The 24,480-nt window shown below is 64.9% G+C and overlaps 1 protein-coding gene and 1 long non-coding RNA gene across 2 annotated transcripts in view; both read left to right on the forward strand.

Annotated features, from left to right (window-relative positions):
- Positions 1-14,812, forward strand: part of FZD3 (frizzled class receptor 3) — a 35,876-nt gene extending 21,064 nt beyond the window's left edge. The window contains exons 3-7 of the mRNA XM_029053108.2: positions 2,255-2,451; positions 3,303-4,320; positions 10,778-10,926; positions 12,132-12,365; positions 13,489-14,812. Coding sequence (XP_028908941.1) covers positions 2,255-2,451; positions 3,303-4,320; positions 10,778-10,926; positions 12,132-12,365; positions 13,489-13,702 — 1,812 coding nt within the window. The 3' untranslated portion in view covers positions 13,703-14,812. The remainder of the gene's footprint in view (positions 1-2,254; positions 2,452-3,302; positions 4,321-10,777; positions 10,927-12,131; positions 12,366-13,488) is intronic.
- A 546-nt stretch (positions 14,813-15,358) lies between these two features.
- Positions 15,359-19,524, forward strand: LOC114807460. Its single transcript, XR_003755519.1, has 2 exons — positions 15,359-16,818; positions 18,187-19,524. It is a non-coding gene; the product is annotated as an uncharacterized LOC114807460 (long non-coding RNA).
- Positions 19,525-24,480: the final 4,956 nt, after the last annotated feature.

Below are 24,480 nucleotides of genomic sequence, written 5' to 3' on the forward strand. Positions count from 1 at the left end.
CTAAGGAAGTTAACAACCCGGGCAGCGGAACGGAACAACAAAAAGATAATGAGACATGCGGCACGGCTTCCTGGGAAAGTAAAAGTGGTCATTGGAGAGAGGAAGCTTTCCTCCTCAAGAAAACTGGAAGGTTTCACCGGGTAAAGAGGGTAGGGAAGCCCAGTCAGCGCGGGAGGTCGGCGCCAATGGGAAGTTGGGCCGGTCCCCAGGGTAAGGTCCCAGCTGGGGACCCCGGAATTAGTCGTCGTGGATCCCTCGGACCCATCGGCAGCGAGAAGCCAGCCAGGGGATCTGGGAGACTCTTGGTGGTTGTGGCCAGATGGGACATTCCGGGATGAAAGGGCGACCACCAAAGGGGCTGGGAGGCCTGGGTCGTGGTACCGGTTCCGCCATGTGATCCGGGACGAGCCCCTTCCCTTCTCAGTGCCTCCGTTTTGTCGTCTGTAAAATGGGGATTCAATCCCTGTTCTTCCTCCCCCTTTAAAGTGTGCTCCCCTTGAGGGACAGGGGGCTGTGTCTGATCTTCCCTAGTACTTAATTCAGTGCTTAGCACAGAAGCGCCCGACAGAAATGACCGTTGTTATTATTCCTACTGTGGGGATCTGTGAATTCTTCCATCCGGTCCTGTCCGAGGAAGAGATTCCCACTTCTCGGTCGTGTTTTCCGGCAGGCAGTCAGGACAGCAGAGCGGGCCTCCTTGGTACGGTTCTAGACCCTACGCTTTTGGCACGGTGCTCTTCACATAGCGAGCGCTCAACAGATCTGATCGAATCGAAAACCCGAGGTAAACGAGCCCCTGGAACCGAGGGGCGGCTGCCCGGCCGCTCCGAGAGCGCTGCGGGGGCAGATTGCAGGACTCCGGGCAAGAGCGTGTAACCTGTTGTTACAAACGGCCCCCGACCCGTGGGCCCGGCCCGCCGCCAACACGGCGCCCGTTTGGAGGAGGCGGTCCTGGGCCCGAGGGACCGGCGAGCTCCACTCCTCTCCTCTCCCCGGGAAGCGTGTGGGATCGATGATGATGAAGTCTGTTGTTCCACAGCAGAAGCTCCTAGGAAAATCTGAGTTCTCGGGGATTCGGGGGGGTGGGGGCGGGGAACGTCTGCTCCGGCCCGTTGGGCTGGGAGCTCCTCGTGGGCCAGGATCCTGCCTTGCTTTTGCGTCTACTTCGTACAGTCCTTGGCACCCAGGGGCGCTCAGTAAATACCTTGACTGCCGCTGATACGGAACAGGGGGCGGGCCAGCGTGGCACTTTGGAACGGGAGTGGTGTAAATGGTACTGTCTCCCAGCTGAGGGTGAAAGAGCGGTATTTGTTTAACATCCTTTTCTTTTTTCTTGATATTTAAGCGTTTACTACTTGCCAGGCACCGTACTGAGCTGCTGGTGTAGACACAGGACAATCAGGTTGGACACAGTCCAACCCCAAGGCCGGGCTCACAGTCTCAAATCCCCATTTTACAGACGAGGGGACTGAGGCCCAGAGAAGGGAAGCGACTTGCCCGGTGTCAGACAGCAGACGAGCGACAGCGCCGGGATTCGATCCCAGGTCCTTCTGACTCCCAGGCCCGTGCTCTGTCCACTGGGCCACACTGTTTCTCCTGCTGCTTGTTGGCTCCAGAGAGTTCTTTTACCCCGGGACCGGGGTTCCCTGGGGGGTGGCCGGAGGGTCCGGGGCTTCCTCGATGCGGGTCAGGCAGTGCTCTCGGCTCCCGCTGACCCGCCGCCCTCCCACGCCCCGACACGGAGACGCCCCCCCCCGCCCCCCCGGTGCCCCCCGGCTCCTCCGCCTCTCCTCGTGGCGCAACCACCGCCTACACCTGCATTCCCGAAGGAGCGTCAGCAGCATCTGTCGGGCACGCAAGCGTGGGCGTGCGTGGACAACCTCTCCCCCCACCTGTCCCCTCCCCCCCGCCCCCCCCCGCACGCACCCGCGCGCACGCACGCTGTGAAGTTGTCCCCAGCACCGGTATCTCCCACGCAGACACCGAGGTTTCCACCGGAGGAGGTCCGGCAGGATGTAGGGGGAGATCCGTCGGAAGTTGTCGAAATTCTCCAGAGCCCTCTTCCGAAAAGACTCCGCGATTCTGAGACCGGGAGGTTTAGGACAGACCCCACCAGGCCTCGGCGCGGGTCGTACCCACCCGGGAGCGAGGGCCTGAGGGGTCGACGGGGTCGCCCCGGGCGGCGGACGCGGTAGGCGAGGGCGGCCGGCGGCTCGATCCTTAACCTGGCCTCTCGACTTCTCGCGTCCTCCAGCCCTTCCACCCCGTGGTGAACCTGGAATGTTCCCGGGACTTCCGCCCGTTCCTGTGTGCCCTGTACGCTCCCGTGTGCATGGAGTATGGGCGTGTGTCCCTGCCCTGCCGGAGGCTCTGCCAGCGGGCGTTCGGCGAGTGCGCCAAGCTCATGGAGGTGTTTGGCTTGTCGTGGCCGGAAGACATGGAATGCAGCAGGTGCGTGACGGTCTCGTGAGGGGCCCCCCGCCTCCCCCGCCGTCCCCCGCCCGGTCGGGTCCGGCCTCGCCCTGGGGCCCGGGGGAGGAGGGAGGGCTCGACGTCTCCCTCCGGGTGAGCGAGGTCCCTCCGGACCCCCGATCCGGGTCCGAATCAAGCGCTCAGTTCGGCGCTCCGCACGGGGTGAGCGCTCAGTAAATACGATCGAACGAGTGCGTCTCCGCGTCCGGGGCAGGTTGAAGGGAGGGCCCTTAGCCGACCGGGACGAGGTCTCCGCTCGGAAGCGGTGGGTCCGTCGGGCGCCCCTTCGCCGCAGGGCAGAGGGACCGGGAGCAGCCGGGTCAGCGGAGGCCGGTCGGGCCCGGATGGCCGGGTCCTGATGGCGCCGTACTGTCCTCGGTGGGGCCTGGGGCGGGGAGGGGGGCTCCGGCATCCCGCCTCCCCCCGCCACCTCCCCGCCCGGTTCCAACGGTGAGCCCTTGCCCAGTAAGAGGGTTGGGAGCAGGTCCGTGCAGCACCCCACAACACTCCCACCGGGAGTCTGGGGGCTCTGTCTTCGGCTGCGGGGGATCCAGACTTCCCCGACGAGCCGCGTCCCGGAAAGAGGGGGCGGAGGCCGGGAGGGAGGTTGCTAGAGAGGTTGGAGGGAGCTCGCCCCGGAGATTGTTCCGGAAATATCCGCGGTCCCCGAGGGATGATCTTTTTCACCCCAGAACCTCCGGGTGGGTCCCGGCGGCCCCGGCCCGGGCCTCGGGAGCCGCGACCCAGGCGGAGGCCCCCCCCGGGAGACCGCGCCCCGCCCTCCGCCCTCCCCCCCGCCCCGTCACCCGTCCCCCCGTGCCGGCCCGCAGGTTTCCGGACTGTGACGAGCCGTACCCCCGGCCGGCGGACCTGAACGCGGCGGCCGAGCCCACGGCCGCGACGCCGGCGGCGGTGCAGCGCGACTACGGGTTCTGGTGCCCCCGGGAGCTGAAGACGGAGCCGGCCCTGGGCTACTCCTTCCTGCGCGTGCGCGACTGCTCCCCGCCCTGCCCCAACATGTACTTCCGGCGAGAGGAGCTGGCCTTCGCCCGCTACTTCATCGGGCTCATCTCCATCGTCTGCCTGTCGGCCACCCTGTTCACCTTCCTGACGTTCCTGATCGACGTCCGGCGGTTCCGCTACCCGGAGCGGCCCATCATCTTCTACGCCGTCTGCTACATGATGGTGTCGCTCATCTTCTTCGTCGGGTTCCTGCTGGAGGACCGGGTGGCCTGCAACGCCGCCCGGCCGGCCCAGTACCGGGCCGCCACGGTGACCCAGGGCTCCCACAACAAGGCCTGCACCCTGCTCTTCATGGTGCTCTACTTCTTCACCATGGCGGGCAGCGTCTGGTGGGTCATCCTCACCATCACGTGGTTCCTGGCGGCCGTGCCCAAGTGGGGGAGCGAGGCCATCGAGAAGAAGGCGCTGCTGTTCCACGCCAGCGCCTGGGGCATCCCGGGGACGCTGACCATCGTCCTCCTGGCCATGAACAAGATCGAGGGGGACAACATCAGCGGCGTGTGCTTCGTGGGCCTCTACGACGTGGACGCCCTGCGCTACTTCGTCCTGGCCCCGCTCTGCCTGGACGTGGCCGTCGGGGTGTCCCTCCTGCTGGCCGGCATCGTCTCCCTCAACCGGGTGCGCATCGAGATCCCCCTGGAGAAGGAGAACCAGGACAAGCTGGTCAAGTTCATGATCCGCATCGGCGTGTTCAGCGTGCTCTACCTCGTGCCGCTCCTGGTCGTCATCGGCTGCTATTTCTACGAGCAGGCCCACCGGGGCGTGTGGGAAACCACGTGGGTCCGCGAGCGCTGCAGGGACTACCACATTCCGTGCCCCTACCAGGTGAGCCCCCGGCGGGGCGGGCGGGGGGAGGACGGGGGGGGGGGGGCCGGGCGCCCCATCCCATCCCCGACTCCCCTCCCCACCTCGGTGTGACCCCGACGCAGCTCGGAGCGCCGTCCCGCCGCTTCCGTCGATTGACGCCTCCCACCCTGGGGTGCTGCGCCCTCGCCCGGCCCCCGGCCCGCCCAGAGCCCGGGGGCGGGGTGGGGGCGACCGTCGGGCGGCCGCGGGATCCGATCCGGGTGCCGGTGCTCGTCCCCTGAGCCAGACGCGCCGCCGGGCAGCCCTCCGAGGACTGCCCGGCGGTTGCCCCTCTGCGTGTGGCGGCTGGGAGGGGCCGGCCCGGTCTGGCCCGGGGCGGGTGCCTCCTCGGGGAGTCTCTCCCCGTTGGCTTGGAAGGCGTCTGGTGACTGTGTGTGAGCGGCCGTGTGCCTGGGCCCCCGAATCAGACCCCGGGCGGGGGGATGGGAAGAGGAGAGGGAGGGGAAGGGAGAGAGAAAACACGTGCAAGTGCAAAGCCAGAGGTGGGATGTGGGAGAGGGACAGAGAGAAAGAGAAAGAAAGATAAAACACACGCCAGGGCAAGGCCAGAGAGAGGTGGGATGTGGGCCAGGACGTGGGAGGGCCTCCTCTGCCCTCCTCCGTCCCTTCTCTCTCCTCCCGCTGGCCCTCTCCCCTCCGCCCCTCTGCCCCTCCTCCCTTCTCCCTCCTCCACCTTCTGGCCCTCCTCGTTTGTCCCTCCTCCCTCCGCCCCTCTGTCCCTCTTCCCTCCGCCTTCCCTCCTCCTTCCCCGTAGAAACAGTGCTCCCCGGAGGGCCGCGGGCGGGAAGGGTCCCCAGCGGCCGCTCGGCCGCGGCCAGTCTGGGGAGGGGGCCGCGGGACGGGGAGGACGAGGAGGAGGGGGTCGACGGGGCCCCTCCGGGTGCGTCCGCACCCGGGCTGGGCCGAGCCTTTGGGTTTTGGGGCTCAGATATCTCTGTGCCGGGAGGGTGAGCGGGCCGGTTGACGGGGCGGCCTCCGCGGCCGACGGGCCACCGGGCAGTTGCCCACGGCAAGCTGGGCGGGAAGCCCCTCGGGCGGATGGGGGTTCGGCCCGGCCCGGCCAGGAGCAGCCGGCTGGGACCGCAGCTTTGGGGGTGACGTGGGGGGGGGTGGTGGAGGGAGAGAGAGAGCGTGTGCGTGTCTGCACATGTCTGTGTACCTCGCACGTACGAAACCCACACGGGGCAGGCTTGGGATGCTGAGCCCGCAGGGCTGGTGTGGAGGGGGGGCGGGGGGCAACTTTCCAGCCCCGTGCAGGATCCCACCCCCCCGTCTGTGGGGTCTCGGGGCGCGGGGAGCTCCGCATGGGCGCTGCCGCCCAACTCCCTGCTGCACAGGTACCTGCCCCAGGGGCAGTGCCCGCGCCCAGCTGGTCCCGAGGGCAGAGCCCGTGTTCACTGCCCTCAGGATACCCCCGACCCAGGCTGGGGCCCCGGAGGTGGTACCGAGTCACGCCTGGGTTGGGATCGGGGGCCCCGGGTGGATGCGGGGATGGGCTCCTGCAGGGATTTCCACCCTCTGACCCTCTACCGGGGGCCCTCAGGTGCTGGTGGGCCGCGGCCAGGGCGAGGTGGACCGTGGGCCCTTCCGAAACCTCTCTCCCATTGACCTGGCCCACCCCGGGGAGGGGCGGGGGCGAATAAGCGAGTAATATGAATAAGGAAGTAATTTAGAACCAATAATCTTAAGATTTTTTATATACGTACATATATACAAGATTAGCGGCACCGTCGGATGGGAGAGCATTTCTCCCCACCGCCCCCGATGAGACTTTTGTCCTCTGGGACCGTTTTATATCCGTCTCCCCTCACCCGTCTCACCCGTCTTCGGCCAGACGGCCGGCCGGTTTTACGGGCGGTCACGAGTTTCCGTGGAAGACAAAGGCCGCTCCTCTCTCCGTGCGGTTGCTCTTAGCGGCGGGGTGAGGATCCGGGCCGGGCGGCCCGGCCCGCAGGAGCCTCGTCTCGGTGCCGCCGCGACCCAGCTCCCCTTCCCGCCCCGGGCCGGCGGGCCCGGCTTCGGCGGCCTCCCTCACCGCTGACCTCGGCCTGACGCGACGCCGAAGCCCACGTGGCTTCTAGCACGCACGGTGCGATTCTGAGTTGAAAAGGGGGCTCGGTTTTGTCCAGGTGGGCTTTTTTAAAAAAGGAGAAGGTTTTCGAGATAAGCCATCTCGCCAAAAACACCTTGGCTCTTACCACAAAATGCCCGAACGAGTTCCGCCGCTCAGACCCTCGGTCGTGTTCCAACCTGCGGGGGCCTTTGCACAATTGAGCAAACTCCTGACAATGGGGCGTTGTGGTGGAAACAATGACCCGGACTCTAAAGCCGAGCGGGGGCCGTCGGAGCCATCAAAATGGCCTGCACGGTGGGGGCCGGGGAGGAGGGGAGCGGGAGCGAGGAGGAAGAGGGAAATGAGACCAGAGAGGAGGAGGGGGGACGGGACTGGAGAGGAGGGGAGCACGGCCGGGGAAGAGGGGAGTGGGACTGGAGAGAGCGGAAAGAACTCGGCTTGGGAGGAGAGGAGCAGGACACGTCCCGCCTCTGGCCCGGAACGCCCTCCCTCCTCAGATCCGACAGACAATCACTCTCCCCGACTTCGAAGCCTCACTGAAGGCACGTCTCCTCCAAGAGGCCTTCCCCGACGAAGCCCCCTTTTCCTATTCTCCCCCTGCCTTCTGCTTCACCTTGACTTGCTCCCTTTGCTCATCACCCCCTCCCAGCCCCACAGCACTAATGTATCCCGTATTTATTTACTGATCTTTATTAACGTCGCCCCCCCCCCCCCGCACCAGTCCGTAAACTCACTGTGGACAGGGAATGTGTCCGTTTATTGTTATACTGTCCTCTCCCAAGCACTTGGTACAGTGCTCTGCGCGTAGTAAATCCTCAATAAATACCACTGAGTGAATCGACTGCACGTACTAAAGGAGAGGAGGGGAGTGGGACCAGAGAGGAGGAGGAGAGCGGCTGGAGTCGAGGGGGGCGTGGCTGGGGTGGAGGGGGGGAGGAGGAGGAGGGCGCTGTCCTGCCCGTGAGCCGGGGGGATGCGGAGTTCCTACCCCGGCGAGGAGGTGGGCACCGAGCCAGTTTGTCATTTGAGAAGGTGGCGACCCAACTGTCGCTGCCCCGGTTCCACTGTCCTTCCCCTTCAGGCTAACTGCCATCTCAGAGTTGGCCGAGTGGCTGCCTACCGCGGGGGGAAGGGGACCTCCCGGGCCCGGTCCCCGAGGGAGCTGGACCTCTCAGTGGTATGGGTCGAGCTCTCCTTGCGGGGAGGGATCGCGTCTACCAACTGTCGTGATGGCAGTCCGCGCACGTTGCTCCGTAAATACCATGGGTTGATGGATGGGCATTTATTAAATACTGTGTGCCAGGCACAGGGGTAGGTACCGGCTGATCGGATCAGTCATTTGGATTTATCGAGAGCTCGCTGTATGCGGAGCGCTCTACTGAGCGCTTGGGAGAGGACAGTAGATGAGTAAAAAGACACATTCCCTGCCCACAGTGAGCTTACAGTCGAGGTGGGGGAGACAGAAAGTATTATCGATAACAGATATGGGCTTAAGCGCTGTGGGACTGGGAGGGGATCGAACACGGTGTAACGGCAGACGGAGAACAGATAGCGAATCCCCATTTTCCTGAGAAGCGAAGCGACTCGCTCGGGGGTCACCCAGCAGACCCACTCCGGAGCCAGGACTAGAACTTGGGTCTCCCGACTCCCGGCCCTCTGGCCGACGCTTGGCAGCGGACGAGCGTCGGGGAGGGCGAGTCATCTGATTTCTGTGCTTGGGTTTCCTCAACCGAAATTGAAGATCAAGCACCTGTTCTCCCTCATTCTTAAACTGTGTCCGACCGAATTAACTCGTACCTGCCCCAGTGTTTAGAATTGTTTGACACACAGTAAGCGCCAAAGACATATCATAAAAGAAGCACCGCAGTGAGCGTCGGAGTAGATCCCAGATCATCACCTCGGACCCAGTGCCTCACCCTCCCACCCCACCTCTGTCCCACCATGGGCTCCCAGAGGTCTCCCTGGGGGCCGGAGTCTGAGCGCTGATTTCCTGCACCTCTTTTGTGCTAGTGGGTAGAGCGAGCAAAGACCCAGAAGATCAGTGCTTAGAACAGTGCCTGGCACACAGTAAGTGCTTAACCGATACCGTTAAAAAAAAGGACATTCCTTGTCTCCCCAGTCTCTCTGCTCCTTGTTCTTGTAATATCTGCTTTATGCACTTTAACAAGCTGCAAAGCTAGGGACTTAGACACTGTATAGAAATGTCAGTAACAAAGCATACAGTTTTAATCCCTTAATTGCATTTCACATTTTTAAAGCATCTATCGGAGTTAAAATTTTGGCTTTCTTCAAAAAAAGAAAAACCCAAACTTTCCTATTTATAGTGGTAATTACAGCTAAGCTCCTGCTGAGTGATGACTGTGTCTTACAGTGCACAGCTGCAGCCCGGTGTTCCCGGCTTCCCGGGATCCCGCTCTCCCGTGAAGGAGGCTGGAGCGGCGGTCGCGATCCCGACCGTGTCCCCCCGCGTCAGTGCCGCCGGGCCCGACGGGCTTCCGCCCTCGAGGTCCGTCCCCGTCAGGGCGGACGCTTCGGGTCCGAGCCGGGAGCCACCGGGCAGGCCCTCGCTAGGCCTCAGCTTCCTCCTCGGTAAAGTGGGGTACAGACAGACACCCGCCCCGCTCGCCTCTCGGACCGCAGGCCCCCGGGGCCCGACCGGATCGTCCCGCATCCTCCCCGACGCTCAGCGCCTGGAGGAAGCGCAGTGACTCCCGCGATGATGGGTCTCTTCCCCAGGGAGCGAGCGCTCCCCGTCAAAAGGGACGTCAGAAGGCCCGGGCAGCCCTCTGAGTCCTTTCAAAGTCTGAGGCCAGACTGTCGTGGGCAAGCGACCTGGCTCCTGGGGGCCCTGACGGGCCGACAGCATTCAGCGGAGCTCTCAGGGCCCCCCCCCCCCCCCCGACGCAGGAGTCCGGAGCCAGGACGACCCCGGGACGAGACCCTCCCTCCGTCCACAGCTTCAGCGAAGAATAATAATAATAACTGTGATATTTGTTAAGTGCTGGGATCAAAACAGGCAAATCAGGTTGAACGCAGTCCCTGTCTCACATGGGGCTCACAGTCTCAATCCCCACTTTACAGATGAAGTAACTGAGGCACAGAGGAGTGAAGTGACTCGCCAGCGGACAAGGGGAAGAGTCAGGATTAGAATCTGTGACCTTCTAACTCCCAGGCCCATTCGCCACCCGCTATGCCAGGCCGCTTCTCCAAGGAAGGACTGTCTTGGCCGCACTGAGTTTCTTTTTCTGAGCCGGGGTCCCCGGCCTGGGTCCCCTTGGTCCCGACCCACGGGGTCAACGGTTCGGCACCGGGGCAGAAGCCCCCACCACGGCGCCCCAGGCCAGCGGGCACGCCTCGCTCTCAGGTGGTGGCCGTAAAACCCACGGCCTTGGCGCTGTAATTTAAAGCGAGGCTGAACGGGGGTGGCAGAGCCAAGTTTGCTCTCAGTAAATCTCATCGGGTAAATCTCAGGTGGGCCAGAGCCCCCCACCTCTACGTTTTTCTCAGGGAAAGCGGTTGATGCAGTCGGCCACGATTAGAAGAGAATCGGCTAAGGGCTGAGGAGAGCGGGTGGGTCAGAGGGCCAGTGGGTCAGGGAGCCAGGGGGAGGGCGGGGAGAGGGAGCGAGGCAGAGGCCCAGGGCTAGAGGGAGGAGGGGCGGGAACTGAACACGGACGCTTGTGTCTTTGGGACCCGGCTTGCCGTCCCGCGCCTCCCCGGTCCCCCGGACTCCATCTTCCACCCCGGTCCCCGCGGACGACCCGAGCCAAGTCGCGAAATGGATGTCCCGCTGCCCGTTCGCAGTCAGCTGATCCTAAGCGGCCGGGACCTGGCTAACGTAATCTTTCACGCCCACCGGTGCCGGCGTCGGCGAATCCCCTCGGAGCTCGGGGCGGCCGACTGCCTGCACGGGTGTCCCTGAGGCGGCTTCTTGAGGAGCTGTCAGATCGGGGGAGGGCGGGCATTCCGGGCGATCGATCGATGGTATTTATCGAGCACCTGCTACGTGCGGGGCACCGTGCTAAGCGCTAGGGACAGTACAGTACGCCAGAAGGATCGGACTCGTTCCCTGCCCTTAACGAGCTTCCAGTCCGGAGGGATGGACGAGCTGGAGGGTGTTCTTCTCGGGGCGGGGGCTTTCTTACCTTTCGGTTTCCCCGGCCACGGAGGGGCGAGAGGCCCCGGGCCCCCGATGGCCCCCAGCGATGGAAGGAGCCGAGGGCGTGGTTCCGGTCCTTTCCCGGCCGCGAACTTCAAGGGCCAACCGGGATCTTCGTCTCAGCCACCTTTGTGCCTGCCTGTCTGTCCGTCCGTCCTCCGTCTGCCCGTCTGTCTCGGCAGATGCCTCAGATGAGTCGCCCGGACCTGATCCTGTTTCTGATGAAGTACCTCATGGCTCTGATCGTGGGCATCCCTTCCGTTTTCTGGGTCGGGAGCAAGAAGACGTGCTTCGAGTGGGCCAGCTTTTTTCACGGACGCAGGAAAAAGGAGTAAGTGGCGAGACGTAGCGGAGTGCGCTTGGTGACTCGGGTCTACCCGCCCGCTGCCGGGAGAGGCGAGGACCTGTCCTAGAAGGGGGCGGGTGGGTGGGCCGGGGCGTCTGGTCGGCCCATCGGCGATTGGGTCCGCACCGAGCCCCAGGGCTGGAAGCCCCTCCAGTGGACCCCCATGGCATCACATTCCGTGGCCCTCCCCAACCGCCCCCCCCCCCCCCCCCGCCACCTGACGGTTTACCCGTCACGGGCTCAGGGCGGGCGGGCGGCCACCCTTTGCTGCCCACTCTCTGGGAATAGACACTTCCCACCTCCCCGGGGAAGCCCATTCCACAGTTTCTATCCTCTCTCCCTTCTCCGGGGCTGGTCTGGAAGCCCTTCCTTGAGTCTCACCGGAATCCCTCCCGCTCTAACTGAGCCCGTTTCCCTTGTTCGGTTCTCGGTGGATCTGGACACAGGTGGCCAGCTCCTTCCTCTCTGAAATCCTTCCTGTCCCCTTCGCCCCGGGCTTCGAGGTCCCTTTTCCTTTATCGCCCCCCCCCCCATCCGCCTCCCCCGACCTCCGAGGGCTGGCTTCTGTGCCCCTCCTATGGGCCCATCACACTGGGCAGTGCTCCTTTTGGGCACAGTGACCAGGGAACTTGAGTTGCTGGGCCAAAGTGACATCGGTGGGCAGCGCCTCCTTCCCAGGGACCCCTAGGGTGGGTATTCCCCAGACCTCCCGGGCGGGATCCTCGGGAAACGGGACCCTCCTGCTCCCGGCTCCCACGGCGCCCAGGGAAGCCTCCTGCCGTCCCCGAGGCTGCAGTCGGTCTCACCGCCCGAAAAGCGCCCAGATCCTGGCCGCCGACCGCGCTGCCAGCTTGCCGGAGGACCGTCCTGGGCCCCTTCGGCCGCCAGTGGGTCCGGCGCGTCCAAACCCGAGGAGGAGCCGCGTGACTCAGTGGCAAGAGCACGGTCTTGGGAGTCAGAGGACATGGGTTCTAAGCCTGGCTCCGCCATTTGTCTCCTGTGTGACCTTGGGCAAGCCACTTAACTGCTCTGCCTCAGTTACCTCATCTGTAAAATGGGGATTAAGACTGTGAGCCCCACGCGGGACCACCCGACTACCCCGCGCTACCCCAGCGCTCAGAACGGTGCTTGGCACCTAGTAAGCGCTTAACAAATACCGTCATTATCCCGACTGTCATTCCTCTCCGCAGGGCCGTCAACGAGAGCCGGCAGGTGCTCCAGGAGCCGGACTTCGCGCAGTCGCTCCTGCGGGACCCCAACACCCCCGTCATCCGCAAGTCCCGGGGCACCTCCACCCAGGGCACCTCCACGCACGCTTCCTCCACCCAGCTGGCCGTGGTGGACGAGCAGAGGAGCAAGGCCGGCAGCGTCCACAGCAAAATGAGCAGCTACCACGGCAGCCTGCACAGGTCCCGTGACGGCAGGTGAGGCCCTCTCGGGAGCCAATCGAGGCGGGGGCTCCGAGACCCCCCGGGGCGGGGGACTTGGGCGGCCACGTCGGCTCCACCGACCCGACCCACCGGTCCCCCGAACGACGGTCTTTACCGAGCGCCAGGCGCTGCTGTACTGAGCACCCGGGAGAGTTCAACAGTAGTGAGAGGCACCTTTCTCGTCCTCGAGGGCCTTCTGAGCCACTGGGGGAGGCGAGCGGAAGGTGTTTGCGCGGCGGGGGAGCCCCCCTGCTCTCCCCACCGTCCTTATGGGGGCTGTAACCGCCTGCGCCGTCAGATTTCCGATACTGGGATCTGGCTTGTAGGGCCCTCGGATGGGCTATCTCAGAATCAGTTCCTCTAGCTTCGTAGAGTCGAGGACCGCACTGGCGTTTCTACGAGCAAATCACACTTCCGTTGAAGAATTCTTTATCTACTAGCCGTAATTCCTTAACACACACACACACGCAGCCGCCCTCACGTCCCGAGCCGGCCAGGCCGAGGGCAAGATACGGATCTGAAGCCGGGAGACCCCCCCCCCCGCCCGGGACTCCCGCCGGTGATGAGAGCGGTTCTGAAGATCTCAGTCCACGCGCCCTCTCTAGAGACCGGCTGGTTACTGGGTCTTCGGGATACTCAGGCCCCGGCCATTGGGCCTATTATTATTATTGTCAGTAGCAGTATTATCCCTTATCCGTTCCTCCCCCGGAACCACTTGGAACAGTTTCTGCCCACCTTCTGATCTCGTCCACTCCCCGGGGAGTGTTGCCCTGGGTATTCCGTTACCCAGACTCCTCCTGCGGGTGCGTATCTGGCTACGTCCGGCAGTCAGCACCTACAGTCCCGTCGGCGGGACCCGCTGGGGACCCCTTCCCCGTCTCCTCCTAGTCTCCTGGCCGTTCCGAGCCAGAGCCCGGCCATCCCCTTCCCCATCCGCTACGCTTCCCTCCGGCCCGCCCGTCCACCCCGTTCGCCACGTCGCCTGGAAGCCGTCGGTCGGCCGCCCCCGCCCCCCGGCCGGCCCCCCGCGGGTCTCCCCGGCGTGGCTCCTCCGTCAGATCCGGGGGATGAATCTCGGGGGCCCCCCCAGGCCTGAGCGCCCGCTGTCCCGTGCCAGGTACACGCCGTGCAGCTACCGAGGAGCGGAGGAGCGCCTGGCCCACGGCAGCACGTCGCGGCTCACCGATCTTTCCCGGCCCGGCAGCTCCCACCGGCTTAACGAGCCCTCGCGGCCCGGCAGCTCCAGGGACCTCAGCGGCAACCCCCTGACCCACGTCACCCACGGGTCCGGCGTGAACCGGGTCATCGAAGAGGACGGCGCCAGCGCCTGAGCGGCCCCGCCCGGGGAGGGGCGCCTCGGGATCCCCGGGGGTCGGGCGATCCCGACCGCAACCCCCACCGTGGGGAGGCCGGACGGTCGGTCGGGACCTCCCTGGCAAAGCCGCGCCCCTTCCGGCCGCTCCCTGCCGAACCCTCCGAGCTCGCCTTCTGCTCGAGACGGGGCGGCCCCCGCCCGGGCCGGGGCCGGCTCCACTGGAGTTCCCGGAGTTTTGCCTGCAGCGGGCCCGCCTGCTCCCAGAAGCCTCGGGGGGCGGGCCGCGCTCCCAACCCGGGCAGGCTGAGGGTGGGGTCCGGGCGGTGGGGCAGGGGGCCTCAGAAGCTTCTGCTGGGTCCCTCGAGGGGGACCGCCCTCCCCGACAGGCCAGAATCGGGGCGGGCAGTTGATGAGAAGAAGGTCCTTGACCATCCTCCGCCCCCACCGCACCCGACGGGTTCCCTCGTGCCGCGCCGTCTGTCCCGTGGCCGTGGCTTGTTTCCGGGAAGGTCGGTGACCGTCCCCTCGCGGCCCCAGATCCGGGGTCGTGGTGTGCCGGTCTGTGGGCCCTTGTCTCCCCCGCCGTGCTGGAGTCAGAGAGATGACCGGGCGTGACACGTGCAGGGAAGGACGAGGGGAGCGGAGGCCGGGCCGGCTCACCGGAGGGCGAGCTGCGAGGGGGCCGGGGCCTCGCCGGCGGCCTCGTCGCCAGAGCCGACGCCCGCGGCCACCACCCGACCCCCGCCTAGCGTTCCGATCCTTCGGGTCGTTCTCGTTTTCGGTCCCGGGTAGTCGAGAGTGGGACCTGGGGAGCCAACGGGGAGGATGCGTGGGAGCAAGCGAGCGCGTGTGGGGAGTTAGGCGGGGGTGGCCCGAGGAGCTCGTCGTAGGTGGGAGCCGGCAAATGGGCGCGGGGGCGAGCGTGTGCACGTGGGTTGTAGGAGACGGGTGGGATCCAGCACGCTGCCGCTCCGGCGTCGGGGTGCCCGGTTTCCGCACGTTTCTGGCGGCGTGGCGGCGTCTCTTCCCCGTGTCGATGACGACGACGGTGCCGGTTAAGCGCTTACTACGTGCTAAGCACTGTTCTAAGCGCTGGGGTGGATACAGGGTAAAGGGGTCGTCCCACGTGGGGCTCGCGCTTTTAATCCCCGTTTTCCAGGTGAGGTCACCGAGGCACAGAGAAGCCAGGCGAGTTACCCGGGGCCGCCCGGCAGACGGGCGGCGGGGGCGGGATTAGAACCCACGTCCTCCGACTCCCAAGCCCGGGCCCTTCCCACTGAGCCACGCTGTCGATGGAGCGCCCCTTCCCGCCACCCCCTCGGCGGACCTCCACCCTGCCGTGTGGGGAGAGCAGTCCGGCGGGGACGGACACGGGGGCGCCTTCGGTCCTTCGTGCCACCTCCCCCGGATCCCGGCCCACGGGAGGCCACGGGGCGGGGGGCCCGAGCCCTCCCAGGGTTCCCGGTGGGGCCCCGCCAGCTTCCGGCGTCTCGCCGCCCCTCCGCCGCGGGCCCGGCTGCGGCCCGGGAAACCTGCCCAAGTGCCTCCGCCCGGACCCCCGCCAAGCCCGGGCTTCCCGGGGGGCCGTGGACCGGTGCGGCCCGACCCCTCCGCGTCTAGCCAGGACAGGGACGGGACCCGGAAAACCCAGGGGAGGGGGAGCCCGGGGCGGGGGGGGGGGGGGGGGGGTCCTCTCCCGGGAATCTAACCCTCTGGCACCAGTATTGCCCTTCCGGTTACCCCCTGAGGCTGGGAGACGTGGAGGTGGAAGAGGAGGGAACGGTGCTAGAAGAATCCGAATTCGGCATTTTTGCGGGGCCTTCCAGAGGTTCGCAACCTTTCCGTAGAACTACCTACGCGCCTCGATCCGACGGTCGGTACGTGGCCTGAGGCCGCCCCCCTGAAGACAGAACCCCCAAAATCTCCAGTCGGAGGAGGAGTTCTTTAACTGGGGAGGCCTGAACCGTCAACCCCTCCCATTCCCCTCCCCCCGCAACGACCAGAACCGGGATCCCCGGCGGGGCGGCCTCCCGGGCCTGTCTTCCCGACGGCGGCTGGGAGCCGCTCCCGGAATCGGGGTGGGTTTCGTGGGCGGGGAGACGGGCTCGTGTGGGGGCTAGGGAATCGTGGCACGTGGGTGCGGGCCCCTCCTCGACCTCCGGGGCCAGGCCAGACATCTCGGCAGCCGGGCCGGGGGTATCGAAAGCCGTCTCCGGCTCCCGGAGCGGCTCCGTCCGAGGCCCCCGCGCTTACGGCCGAGGCAGACGCGCCGCCTCGTGCGCCTACCTCGCCCCTCGCCGGCCGGCCCGGCCGGACTCCGACGGGCTCGTCGCCCGCCCTCGGGCCCGCTGGACGGGTGCCCGCGGGCCGGGTCGCGGCCCGGGCCTCGGAGGGGGCCGGGCTGTGCCCTCGGAGATGCCGCCGTGGAGCCCGGAGGGCATCACGGCCGGTGGTCCCGAGGCCCGGCCCGCGCCCTGGTCCCTTTGCCTCCCCGCGACGCCGGGCTCGGGGAGGGAGTCACCGGGCCCCGAGTGCAGGTTTGGCCAAGCCTGCAGGTCTGCCGGGTGCAGGATGGCCCGGGGGCCACACGCCTCGGGGCTTTCCCGCCCGCCCCCGCGCCCGGTCCGCGACTCCCCGCCACCACCACCACCGGGACCGTCAGCGGTGATACGGGGCGATGTGTGAGCCCACACCGAGACCTGGGCGAGCGGTCACATCTGCGCGGACTTGGTCGCCCGCCCGGCCACGGAGATGGTTTCCGACGTTAGAGGGTTTCTTACTAGTCTGGAAGGCTTTTTTCAGAGGTGATTCCTAGAAGGGCTTTTGTCAGGCAGATTCTTACGCTATCAGGTCTTCAGCCAACTACAGATGTAAATATCTATTTTTAAAATCCGTGTGAAGTGAGCATTTCTCCTCTACTCCTTCCGCCCGCCCCCATGGAGGGGAGCCAGCGTTCTGTTGGGGCGTTGTCCTGTAATGTCTCTGTACACACCGGAACGAAGCAAGCGAAAACCTTGACGGTCTCCTCCTCTTCTTCCTACATTCATAGCCGCAGCCCGATTTTCCGCTCTCCTTCACCGCCTCTGGTCGGTTTGAGAAGAAGAGTGCCGCCTCCTGGACCCGTGTCCCTTCGTGAGTTCCCCGAATCATCCTGTGCGGGAGCTGCCCGAACCCAACTCCCCACCTCTGCGTGTGAGCCGCCTCCGCCCCCCCCCCCCCCCCGCCCCCAATTGTGTGTTTTCATCCTTTCTTTTACCAGCCAGGGGACCTTGGGTTCCGGACACGGAGGAAGGGGCGGGTTTCCAGAAGCTCTTTCCTCTGGCCGCCATTCCCTCCTGCAGGTTCTCTCCTCCCTTTACGGTCCTGCCTCGTCCCTGGTGTCATTCTAGCTCCACCCTATTTGGCAAGAAGGCCCCCGAGGGGGAAGGGGCCAACCGGACCACCGCTGGGCCTCAGTTCCCTGCCTTCAGAACCCAGGCATCCTGACCCCGAGGGAGTTTACAGACTTTACGGAGTCGGGGAGGGCACATTCCACCCTGTCGACCGCCCCCTTGGCCGCACAACACCAGGCCCGTCTCTGGTGGCCTCCCCGGAGGACAGAGCCCCCACCGATCGAACGCAGGACCGTCGGCCAATCGATCGGTGCTTGGCACATCGTACGCTTAACCAATACCACCGTTGTTACTATATAAGCCGACTGGGTGGGACACGGTCCCCGTCCCACGCGGGGCTCACTTAATGCCCCTTTTGCCGATGAGATAAATGACGCACCGAGATGTGAAGTGACTTGCCCCAGGTCACACAGCAGACGTGTGGCGGAGCCGGGATTAGAACCCAAGCCAAGAAGCGGCGTGACGCCGCGGATGGAGCACGGGCCTGGGAGTCAGAAGGCTGCGGGTTTTAAATCCCTCTCCGCCACGTGCCCGCCGTGTGACGGTGGGGAAGTCACTTCTCTGGAAAATGAGGATTGAGACCGAGCTCCACGTGGGACGGGGACTGCGTCCAACCCGATCTGCTTGTATCCCCCCCCAGCACTTCGTACAGTGCCTGGCACCTAGGAAGAGCTTGACAAGTAGCATAATTATGAATCATTCTTCTTAATAAATCCTTCTGACTCCCGGGTCCATGCACTCAGGCTTCGGGACCGTCCCTGGGCGCTAGAAGGGAAGAGCTGTGGCGGCCCAACCCTCCCCCGTCCACCTGGTGCAAGGTAGGAACGGGTCTGAAGGGGGTCCGTGGGAACGCAGGCGTGGGGAGCTCGGAGCGGAAAGGGTCTGACCTCCACGACCCCCGTCCACCGCTCTCCTAAAGCAGGATACAAGGCCAGTCTGGGCGGCCCCGGGAGGCCCGACCCCGGCCAGCTCCCGGGACGCCCGCCTCCAACGCCCGGTCGACCGATCGGTGGTATCTATTGAGCGCTCACGATTGCGTAGCGCTTAGTACGGTGCTTGGCCTACGTAAGCGCTCAACAAATGCCATCATTATCATTATTGATTGCAGAGCGCTGTTCTAAGCACGTACGGGCAGAATGGGGAGACATGACTCCTGCTCCCGAGGAAGACGCACATTTAAAATACAGATCTGGAAATACGCGGTGCTGGGGAGAGAGAGGGGTGAATATCAAGTGTTTCAAGGGGGACAGAGCCGAGTGTAAGGACGAGGCAGAAGGGAGAGGGAGTAGGGGAGATGTGATTTGCCTTCGCCCGTGCCGAAGGCAAGAAACTTCCTTCCCTGGACTATGGGATAGGAGCCGGGGGGCGCATCCCCGGGCCGGGGCTGCTGGTCACCAGAGACGGGGGGCTTGGGACCACCGCTCCAGCTCCCCATTGCAAGGCTTCCCTCATCCCGGAACCGAGTTCCGTCTTTCCCACCTTGCCCCCTGGACCTTCTCTTGATATCCCTCCTTCCCCGGGGCCCCAGCCCCCACGCCTTTCTTCCCTGCCCCCAGCAGGCTGGTTGGGGCCGGATCTGCCCGTTTCGGGGGTGGTCTGGGGGGTCCCTCTGCTTCTGGCCCATTTCCACTCTCCCTTTCTCCTTTTCCCCTCTTCCTGCCTGCCAGAGCTTCTGCATATCCTCAGAGGGATCGCCAGGAACAGCCTGGGGGAGGGCTAACGGTGCCTCGGTGGAGCCAGGAACCTGGGTGACCTCCCCTCGACCCCCCTCCCCCCACACACACAACCGCCAACTTGGTGTTATCAGCCCTTCTGCCCCTCTGCCCTCCCCTCGCCGACATCCCTGGAACGCAGGGGCTTCCTCCGTCAGTGCGATATCTGCCTTTGCCCGCCCCCCCCCGGTCGCAGGGGGCTGCTTCAGCTCGCACCCTGATGCCCCGTTTCCCAAATTTGGGCCCTGTGCCGGAGAGGGAAGGGGAGGAGACCGGGCTCACTCCTCTGCAGACCCTTCAGGACGCAGCTAGCATCCAGATCTCCACCTGCTTTTCTGAGCGTGACCACCGCACGACCATCGTTTCTAAAATCGGCACGAGGCGCTCTGTCCTCGTCGTCCTCGGGGACGCGGCTCGCAGCCGCGTCCCGGGGATCCCAGGCCTCCATTTCGGAGGCAGGGCCTGGGCCGAGGCGGTGAGCCCCGTGGGGGGTGAGCAGGGCTGTTGGCGGCCCTGGAGCGGTTGAGAGTTAGCCGGCTGGGTCAGTCGGACCCCCGCCCTCCCCGACTGCCGTCGTTTACAGTTGGCCCTGGTCCGTTTCCGGAAGTTTGGTCTCCAGCGCTTTCACTGTGAGTGTGCTAACCGGTTCCAGTGGAGCGGGTGGACATTTTGAGTAGAGACCATCTGAAACGTTTAATAAAGTGCAACAGTCGGTTCTCCCGCCCGGCCCCGAAGAAGGGTTTGTGTGATTTGCCCACGGGTCTCCCTCCCACCCTAGGCCCCAACCTTCCATCACTGTTAACTTTCTGCCCAGGCTGCTTAGGGTCACAGAGGAGAAGGCCGTTCCTCGTGTAGGACGGACTCTCCCGCGTTCGCTTCGGTTTCACAGAGGACGGATTACGGCCGCGAGATAAAATCCTAAAATAACCCCGATGGCCCATTCCCTCCGGGCACAGGGTCCCGAGCATACCCTGGCACGCTGAGGACGCGTCCTCGATCTCGAGGACACGCCGTCAGGGGTGACCTTTCGTCCATTCAGTGGGAGTGGAACGGACCTGGGAACGGGCCAGGAAAACAGAGCGCTGGGCACGGGAAACTTGGGTGAGAGAGTGTGGATGGCTCAGAGCAAACCACCCTCGCTACTGCCAAACGCCGCTCCAGCCCCGTCCAGGTCCCGCCGAGCCGGGCACACGCCTTCGATCGTATTTCAGTGGTACTGACCGAACACTTACGGTGTGCGGAGCACTTTACATCGCCCGCTTTCTCTGTCGAGTCTGGGCAGCGCTCGCCAGGTCAAGTGAAGCACAACTGAATATGGCCCTCATCTCCTCCCACTCCCTTCTGCGTCTTCCCTGCTCTTGGTTTTGCCCCCTTTATTCACCCCTCTCTCGGCACCTACGTACGTATCTGTAATTTATGTATATTCACGTCTGCCTCCCCCGGTAAGCTCACTGCGGGCAGGGAACGCGTCTACCGACTCTGTTCTACCCAACTCTCCCAAGAGCTTAATATAGTACTCCGCACACAGAGGTTCAAGAGGGAGGCACTGTGGCCTAATGGATAGAGCTTGGGCCTGGGAATCAGAAGGACCTGGCTTCTCTCACGGCGGAGCCAGGATCGAAACCCGGGTCCTTTTGACCCCCCCCAGGCCCGGGCTCCGTCCACCGAGCCGCGTTGCTTCTCCCGCTGCCTGGATGGCGGGCGGCTGCTTGGCTGCAGGCCTTCTGGCCCCCCGAGGCAGTGAGGTCCTGGAGTCCATCCCCAGGGTCCCGGAGCCCCCACGCTGGGCTGAACTGGGTCCCTGGGGACCCCCTCACCCCGAGGGAGCGGCTTCCCAGGAGAGAGCGGCTCTGCCGTTCGGTCCGGGAGACTGGAAGACACATCCAGAGAGGCCTCTCCCGCCCGGGAGCCGGGGGATTGGGGGGGGGGGGGGGGTTGTAGACGGGCCCCCTTCCAGACGAGGTGGATAAAATGGCACCGGGAGAAGGGGCTCGGGGATACCTGGGAAGGGTCTGTTCTGGGAACCTTCCCCTCCCTCCTACCCCCGCGCCTCCCCGCCCGCCCCGCCCCACCCCAGGGAACAAGGAGGCCTCTCTTTTCCACTGTGCGGCAGCAGGGCGCTGGGGCAGGAATTCCCTGGCAGCGGTTCCCACCGGGGACCGGGAGAGGTGGGCAGCGTCTTGGACCGCGAACAGAGAGCGCCTGTGGGAAGCCTGCCGACTGAGGGAAGACAAAAGATCATATTGGCGACGGGATAGGAGGCGCCCGCCAAGGAGCCGTGTCGACGCCCCGCCGGTGCTCCGCACCCCAGAGCCTAACGAGCCCCTGATGGTCGGCCTGCTCGCCTACCGGCTTCGGCTCTGCCCTGGGCCCGACGGCAAGAATTTCACCCAGAACCACCGCCCCTCTGTCAGGGTCAGCCTCCTCTCGGGTGCGCCCGCCCGTTGTGAACAGAGCACCGTCGGGAGGGTGCCCCGATCCCCGCCTCTGAGGAGCTCCGCGGCGTAGCACCAAGGTGGGCGGCAGATGCCTGACGGGTCTGGGGAGGCCCGGGCCACTCCTCTGTCCCCTGTCCTGCCGCTGGTCAGCTGCGCGACTGTGGGCGAGTCACTTCACCTCTCCGTGCCTCAGTTCCCCACTCTGTAAAATGGGGATTAACTGCGAGCCTCACCTGGGACGACCTGATGACGCCGTGGCCACCCCAGCGCTTAGAACGGTGCTCTGCACATAGCAAGCGCTTAACAAATACGAACGTTATCATCACGAAGCCGCCGGCGCAGGCCCGGCCGCTCCGGGGGTTGGGTAGGGGAGGCCTTGGGAGCCCACCCGGGGCCAGGAAAGGAGGAACGAGGGGCGGGGAGCAGAAGCGGTGCCGAGAGGCGGGGAGGTCCAGGCCTGTGCCAGCTGGAGCCGCCCTCCAGGCCAAGCCCCGGGGCCTCTGCGCTCGGGGGAAGGGTGATACCAATCATGATTTTGGTATTAAGCGCTTACTGTGTGCAGAGCACTGTTCTAAGCCCTGGAGTAGATGCAGGGTAATCTGGTTGTCCCCCGTGAGGCTCACGGTCTTCATCCCCATTTTAATAATAATAACGTTGGTGTTTGTTAAGCGCTCCCTAGGTGCAGAGCACCGTTCTAAGCGCTGGGGGAGACCCAGGGGAATCGGGTCGTCCCACGTGGGGCTCCCGGTCTTCATCCCCATTTGACAGAGGGGGTCACTGAGGCCCAGAGAAGCGAAGTGACTCGCCCACAGTCACACCGCTGACAAGTGGCAGGTGCGGGATTCGAACCCAGGACCTCGGACTCCCAAGCCCGGGCTCTTGCCACGCTGCTTCCCCACATATAATGTATATTATTATTATTATTATTATCATCTATTATATATAATGTATAAGAAGCAGCGTGGCTCCGTGGCAAGAGCCCGGGCTTGGGAGTCGGAGGTCACGGGTTCGAAGCCCGGTTCGGCCACTTGTCAGCTGGGGGACTGGGGGCGAGTCACTTCATTTCTCTGGGCCTCAGTGACCTCATCTGTCAAATGGGGATGAAGACCGGGAGCCCCACGTGGGGCGACCCGATCCCCCTGTGTCTCCCCCAGCGCCCAGAACGGTGCTCCGCACCTAGGGAGCGCTTAACCAATCCCAACATTATTATAAAATACGGCGTGTGAGCCGTCCCGCTGCCCGATCGCGGTCTTCCCTGGCCCCCTGAGAGCCTCCCCAAGGAGGGGGGAGGAGGGGAGGGCGGATCGGCGGCCGGAGGGGGCTGCGGCGGGAGGGGGCCGGGAGCCGGGAACGGCGAGGGGGGCGGGGCCAGGCGCGATTCCCCGGCGGGAGGGGGTCGAGACCCGGGAACGGCGGAGGGGCGGGGCCAGGCGCGACCCCCGGCGGGAGGGGGTCGAGAGCCGGGAACGGCGAGAGGGCGGGGCCAGGCGCGACCCCCGGCGGGAGGGGGTCGAGGGCCGGGAACGGCGAAGGGGCGGGGCCAGGCGCGACCCCCCCCCCCCCCGGCGGGAGGGGGTCGAGACCCGGGAACGGCGAGAGGGCGGGGCCAGGCGCGACCCCCCCCCCCCGGCGGGAGGGGGTCGAGGGCCGGGAACGGCGAAGGGGCGGGGCCAGGCGCGACCCCCCCCCCCGGCGGGAGGGGGTCGAGGGCCGGGAACGGCGAAGGGGCGGGGCCAGGCGCGACCCCCCCGGCGGGAGGGGGTCGAGACCCGGGATCGGCAGTTCCCCCTCGCTGTCCGCCAGGGGGCGCCGTCTCCCCAGCCTGGGCCTGAGGCTTCCCAGAATGCCCCGGGCTGGGAAGGAGCCACCACGGGCCCCACCTCGAGGGAAAGGCCCCGCCTCACACCTTCTCGCCGGCCCGGCCGGGGGACGGGAGCCCCGGAACCGACACACACACACACACACACGCGCGCTAAGCCCCACTTTTCCTCCTCTTGCATTCATTCGTATTTATTGAGCGCTTACTATGTGCGGAGCACTGGACTAAGCGCGTGGAATGAACAAGTCGGCAACGGACAGGGACCGTCCCCGCCCTTTGACGGGCTTACAGTCTGATCCGGGGAGACGGGCAGACGGGAACGATGGCAATCAATAGAGTCGAGGGGAAGAACATCTCGTAAAAACAATGGCAACTAAATAGAATCGAGGCGATGTACATTTCATTAACAAAATAGGGTGATCACCTCCCCCTCCTGCATCACCCTGACTTGTTCCCTCTGCTCCCCACCACCCCCCACAATCCAGCCCCACAACACTTAGGTCCGTAGACCTGATTTTACTTCCAGGGGAATAATAATATTAATAATGATGTTGGTATTTGTCACGTGCTTACATCTCCGCCCGTCCTCTCCCCCTCGCTTCAGGCTCGCATCTCCTCCCGCCTCCAAGATGTCTCCGCCTGGATGTGGGCCCGCCACCTGAAACTCAACGTGAGCGAGACCGAGCTCCTCATCTTCCCTCCCGAGCCCGGTCCTCTCCCGGACTTCCCTATCACCGTGGACGGCGCGACCGTCCCTCCCGTCTCTGGGGCCCGCCATCTCGGTGTCGTCCTCGACTCGTCTCTCTCGTTCGCCCCACGCATCCGATCCGTCACCCAGACCCGCCGGTCTCACCTTTCCGATATCGCCGAGATCCGCCCTCTCCTCTCCACCCGAACGGCTACCTTACCGCTACGGGCTCTCGTTACGTCCCGGCTAGGCTACCGTGTCGGCCTTCTCTCCCATCTCCCTTCCTCCTCTCTCGCCCCGCTCCGGTCTATTCTTCGCTCCGCCGCCCGGCTCATCTTCCCGCAGAAACGATCTGGGCCTGTCACTCCCCTTCTTAAACACCTCCGGCGGTCGCCTGTCGACCTCCGCTCCAAACAGAAACTCCTCACTCTAGGCTTGGAGGCTCTCCGTCACCTCGCCCCTTCCTACCTCTCCTCCCTTCTCTCTTTCTACCGCCCACCCCGCACGCTCCGCTCCTCTGCCGCCCACCTCCTCACCGTCCTCCGTTCTCGCCTATCCCATCGTCGACCCCTGGCCCACGTCATTCATTCAATAGTATTTACTGAGCGCTTACTATGTGCAAAGCAAAGCCAAACTAACTCTCTTCCCCTCGTCCAAACCCTTCTGAGAGCTCACCACCTCCAGGAGGCCTTCCCAGACTGATCCTCCCCACCCCTCTCCCCCACCTTCTGCTCTTTCCCTCTCC

This window comes from Ornithorhynchus anatinus, chromosome X2 (assembly GCF_004115215.2).
Source record: "Ornithorhynchus anatinus isolate Pmale09 chromosome X2, mOrnAna1.pri.v4, whole genome shotgun sequence".
NCBI classification, from domain to species: domain Eukaryota; kingdom Metazoa; phylum Chordata; class Mammalia; order Monotremata; family Ornithorhynchidae; genus Ornithorhynchus; species Ornithorhynchus anatinus.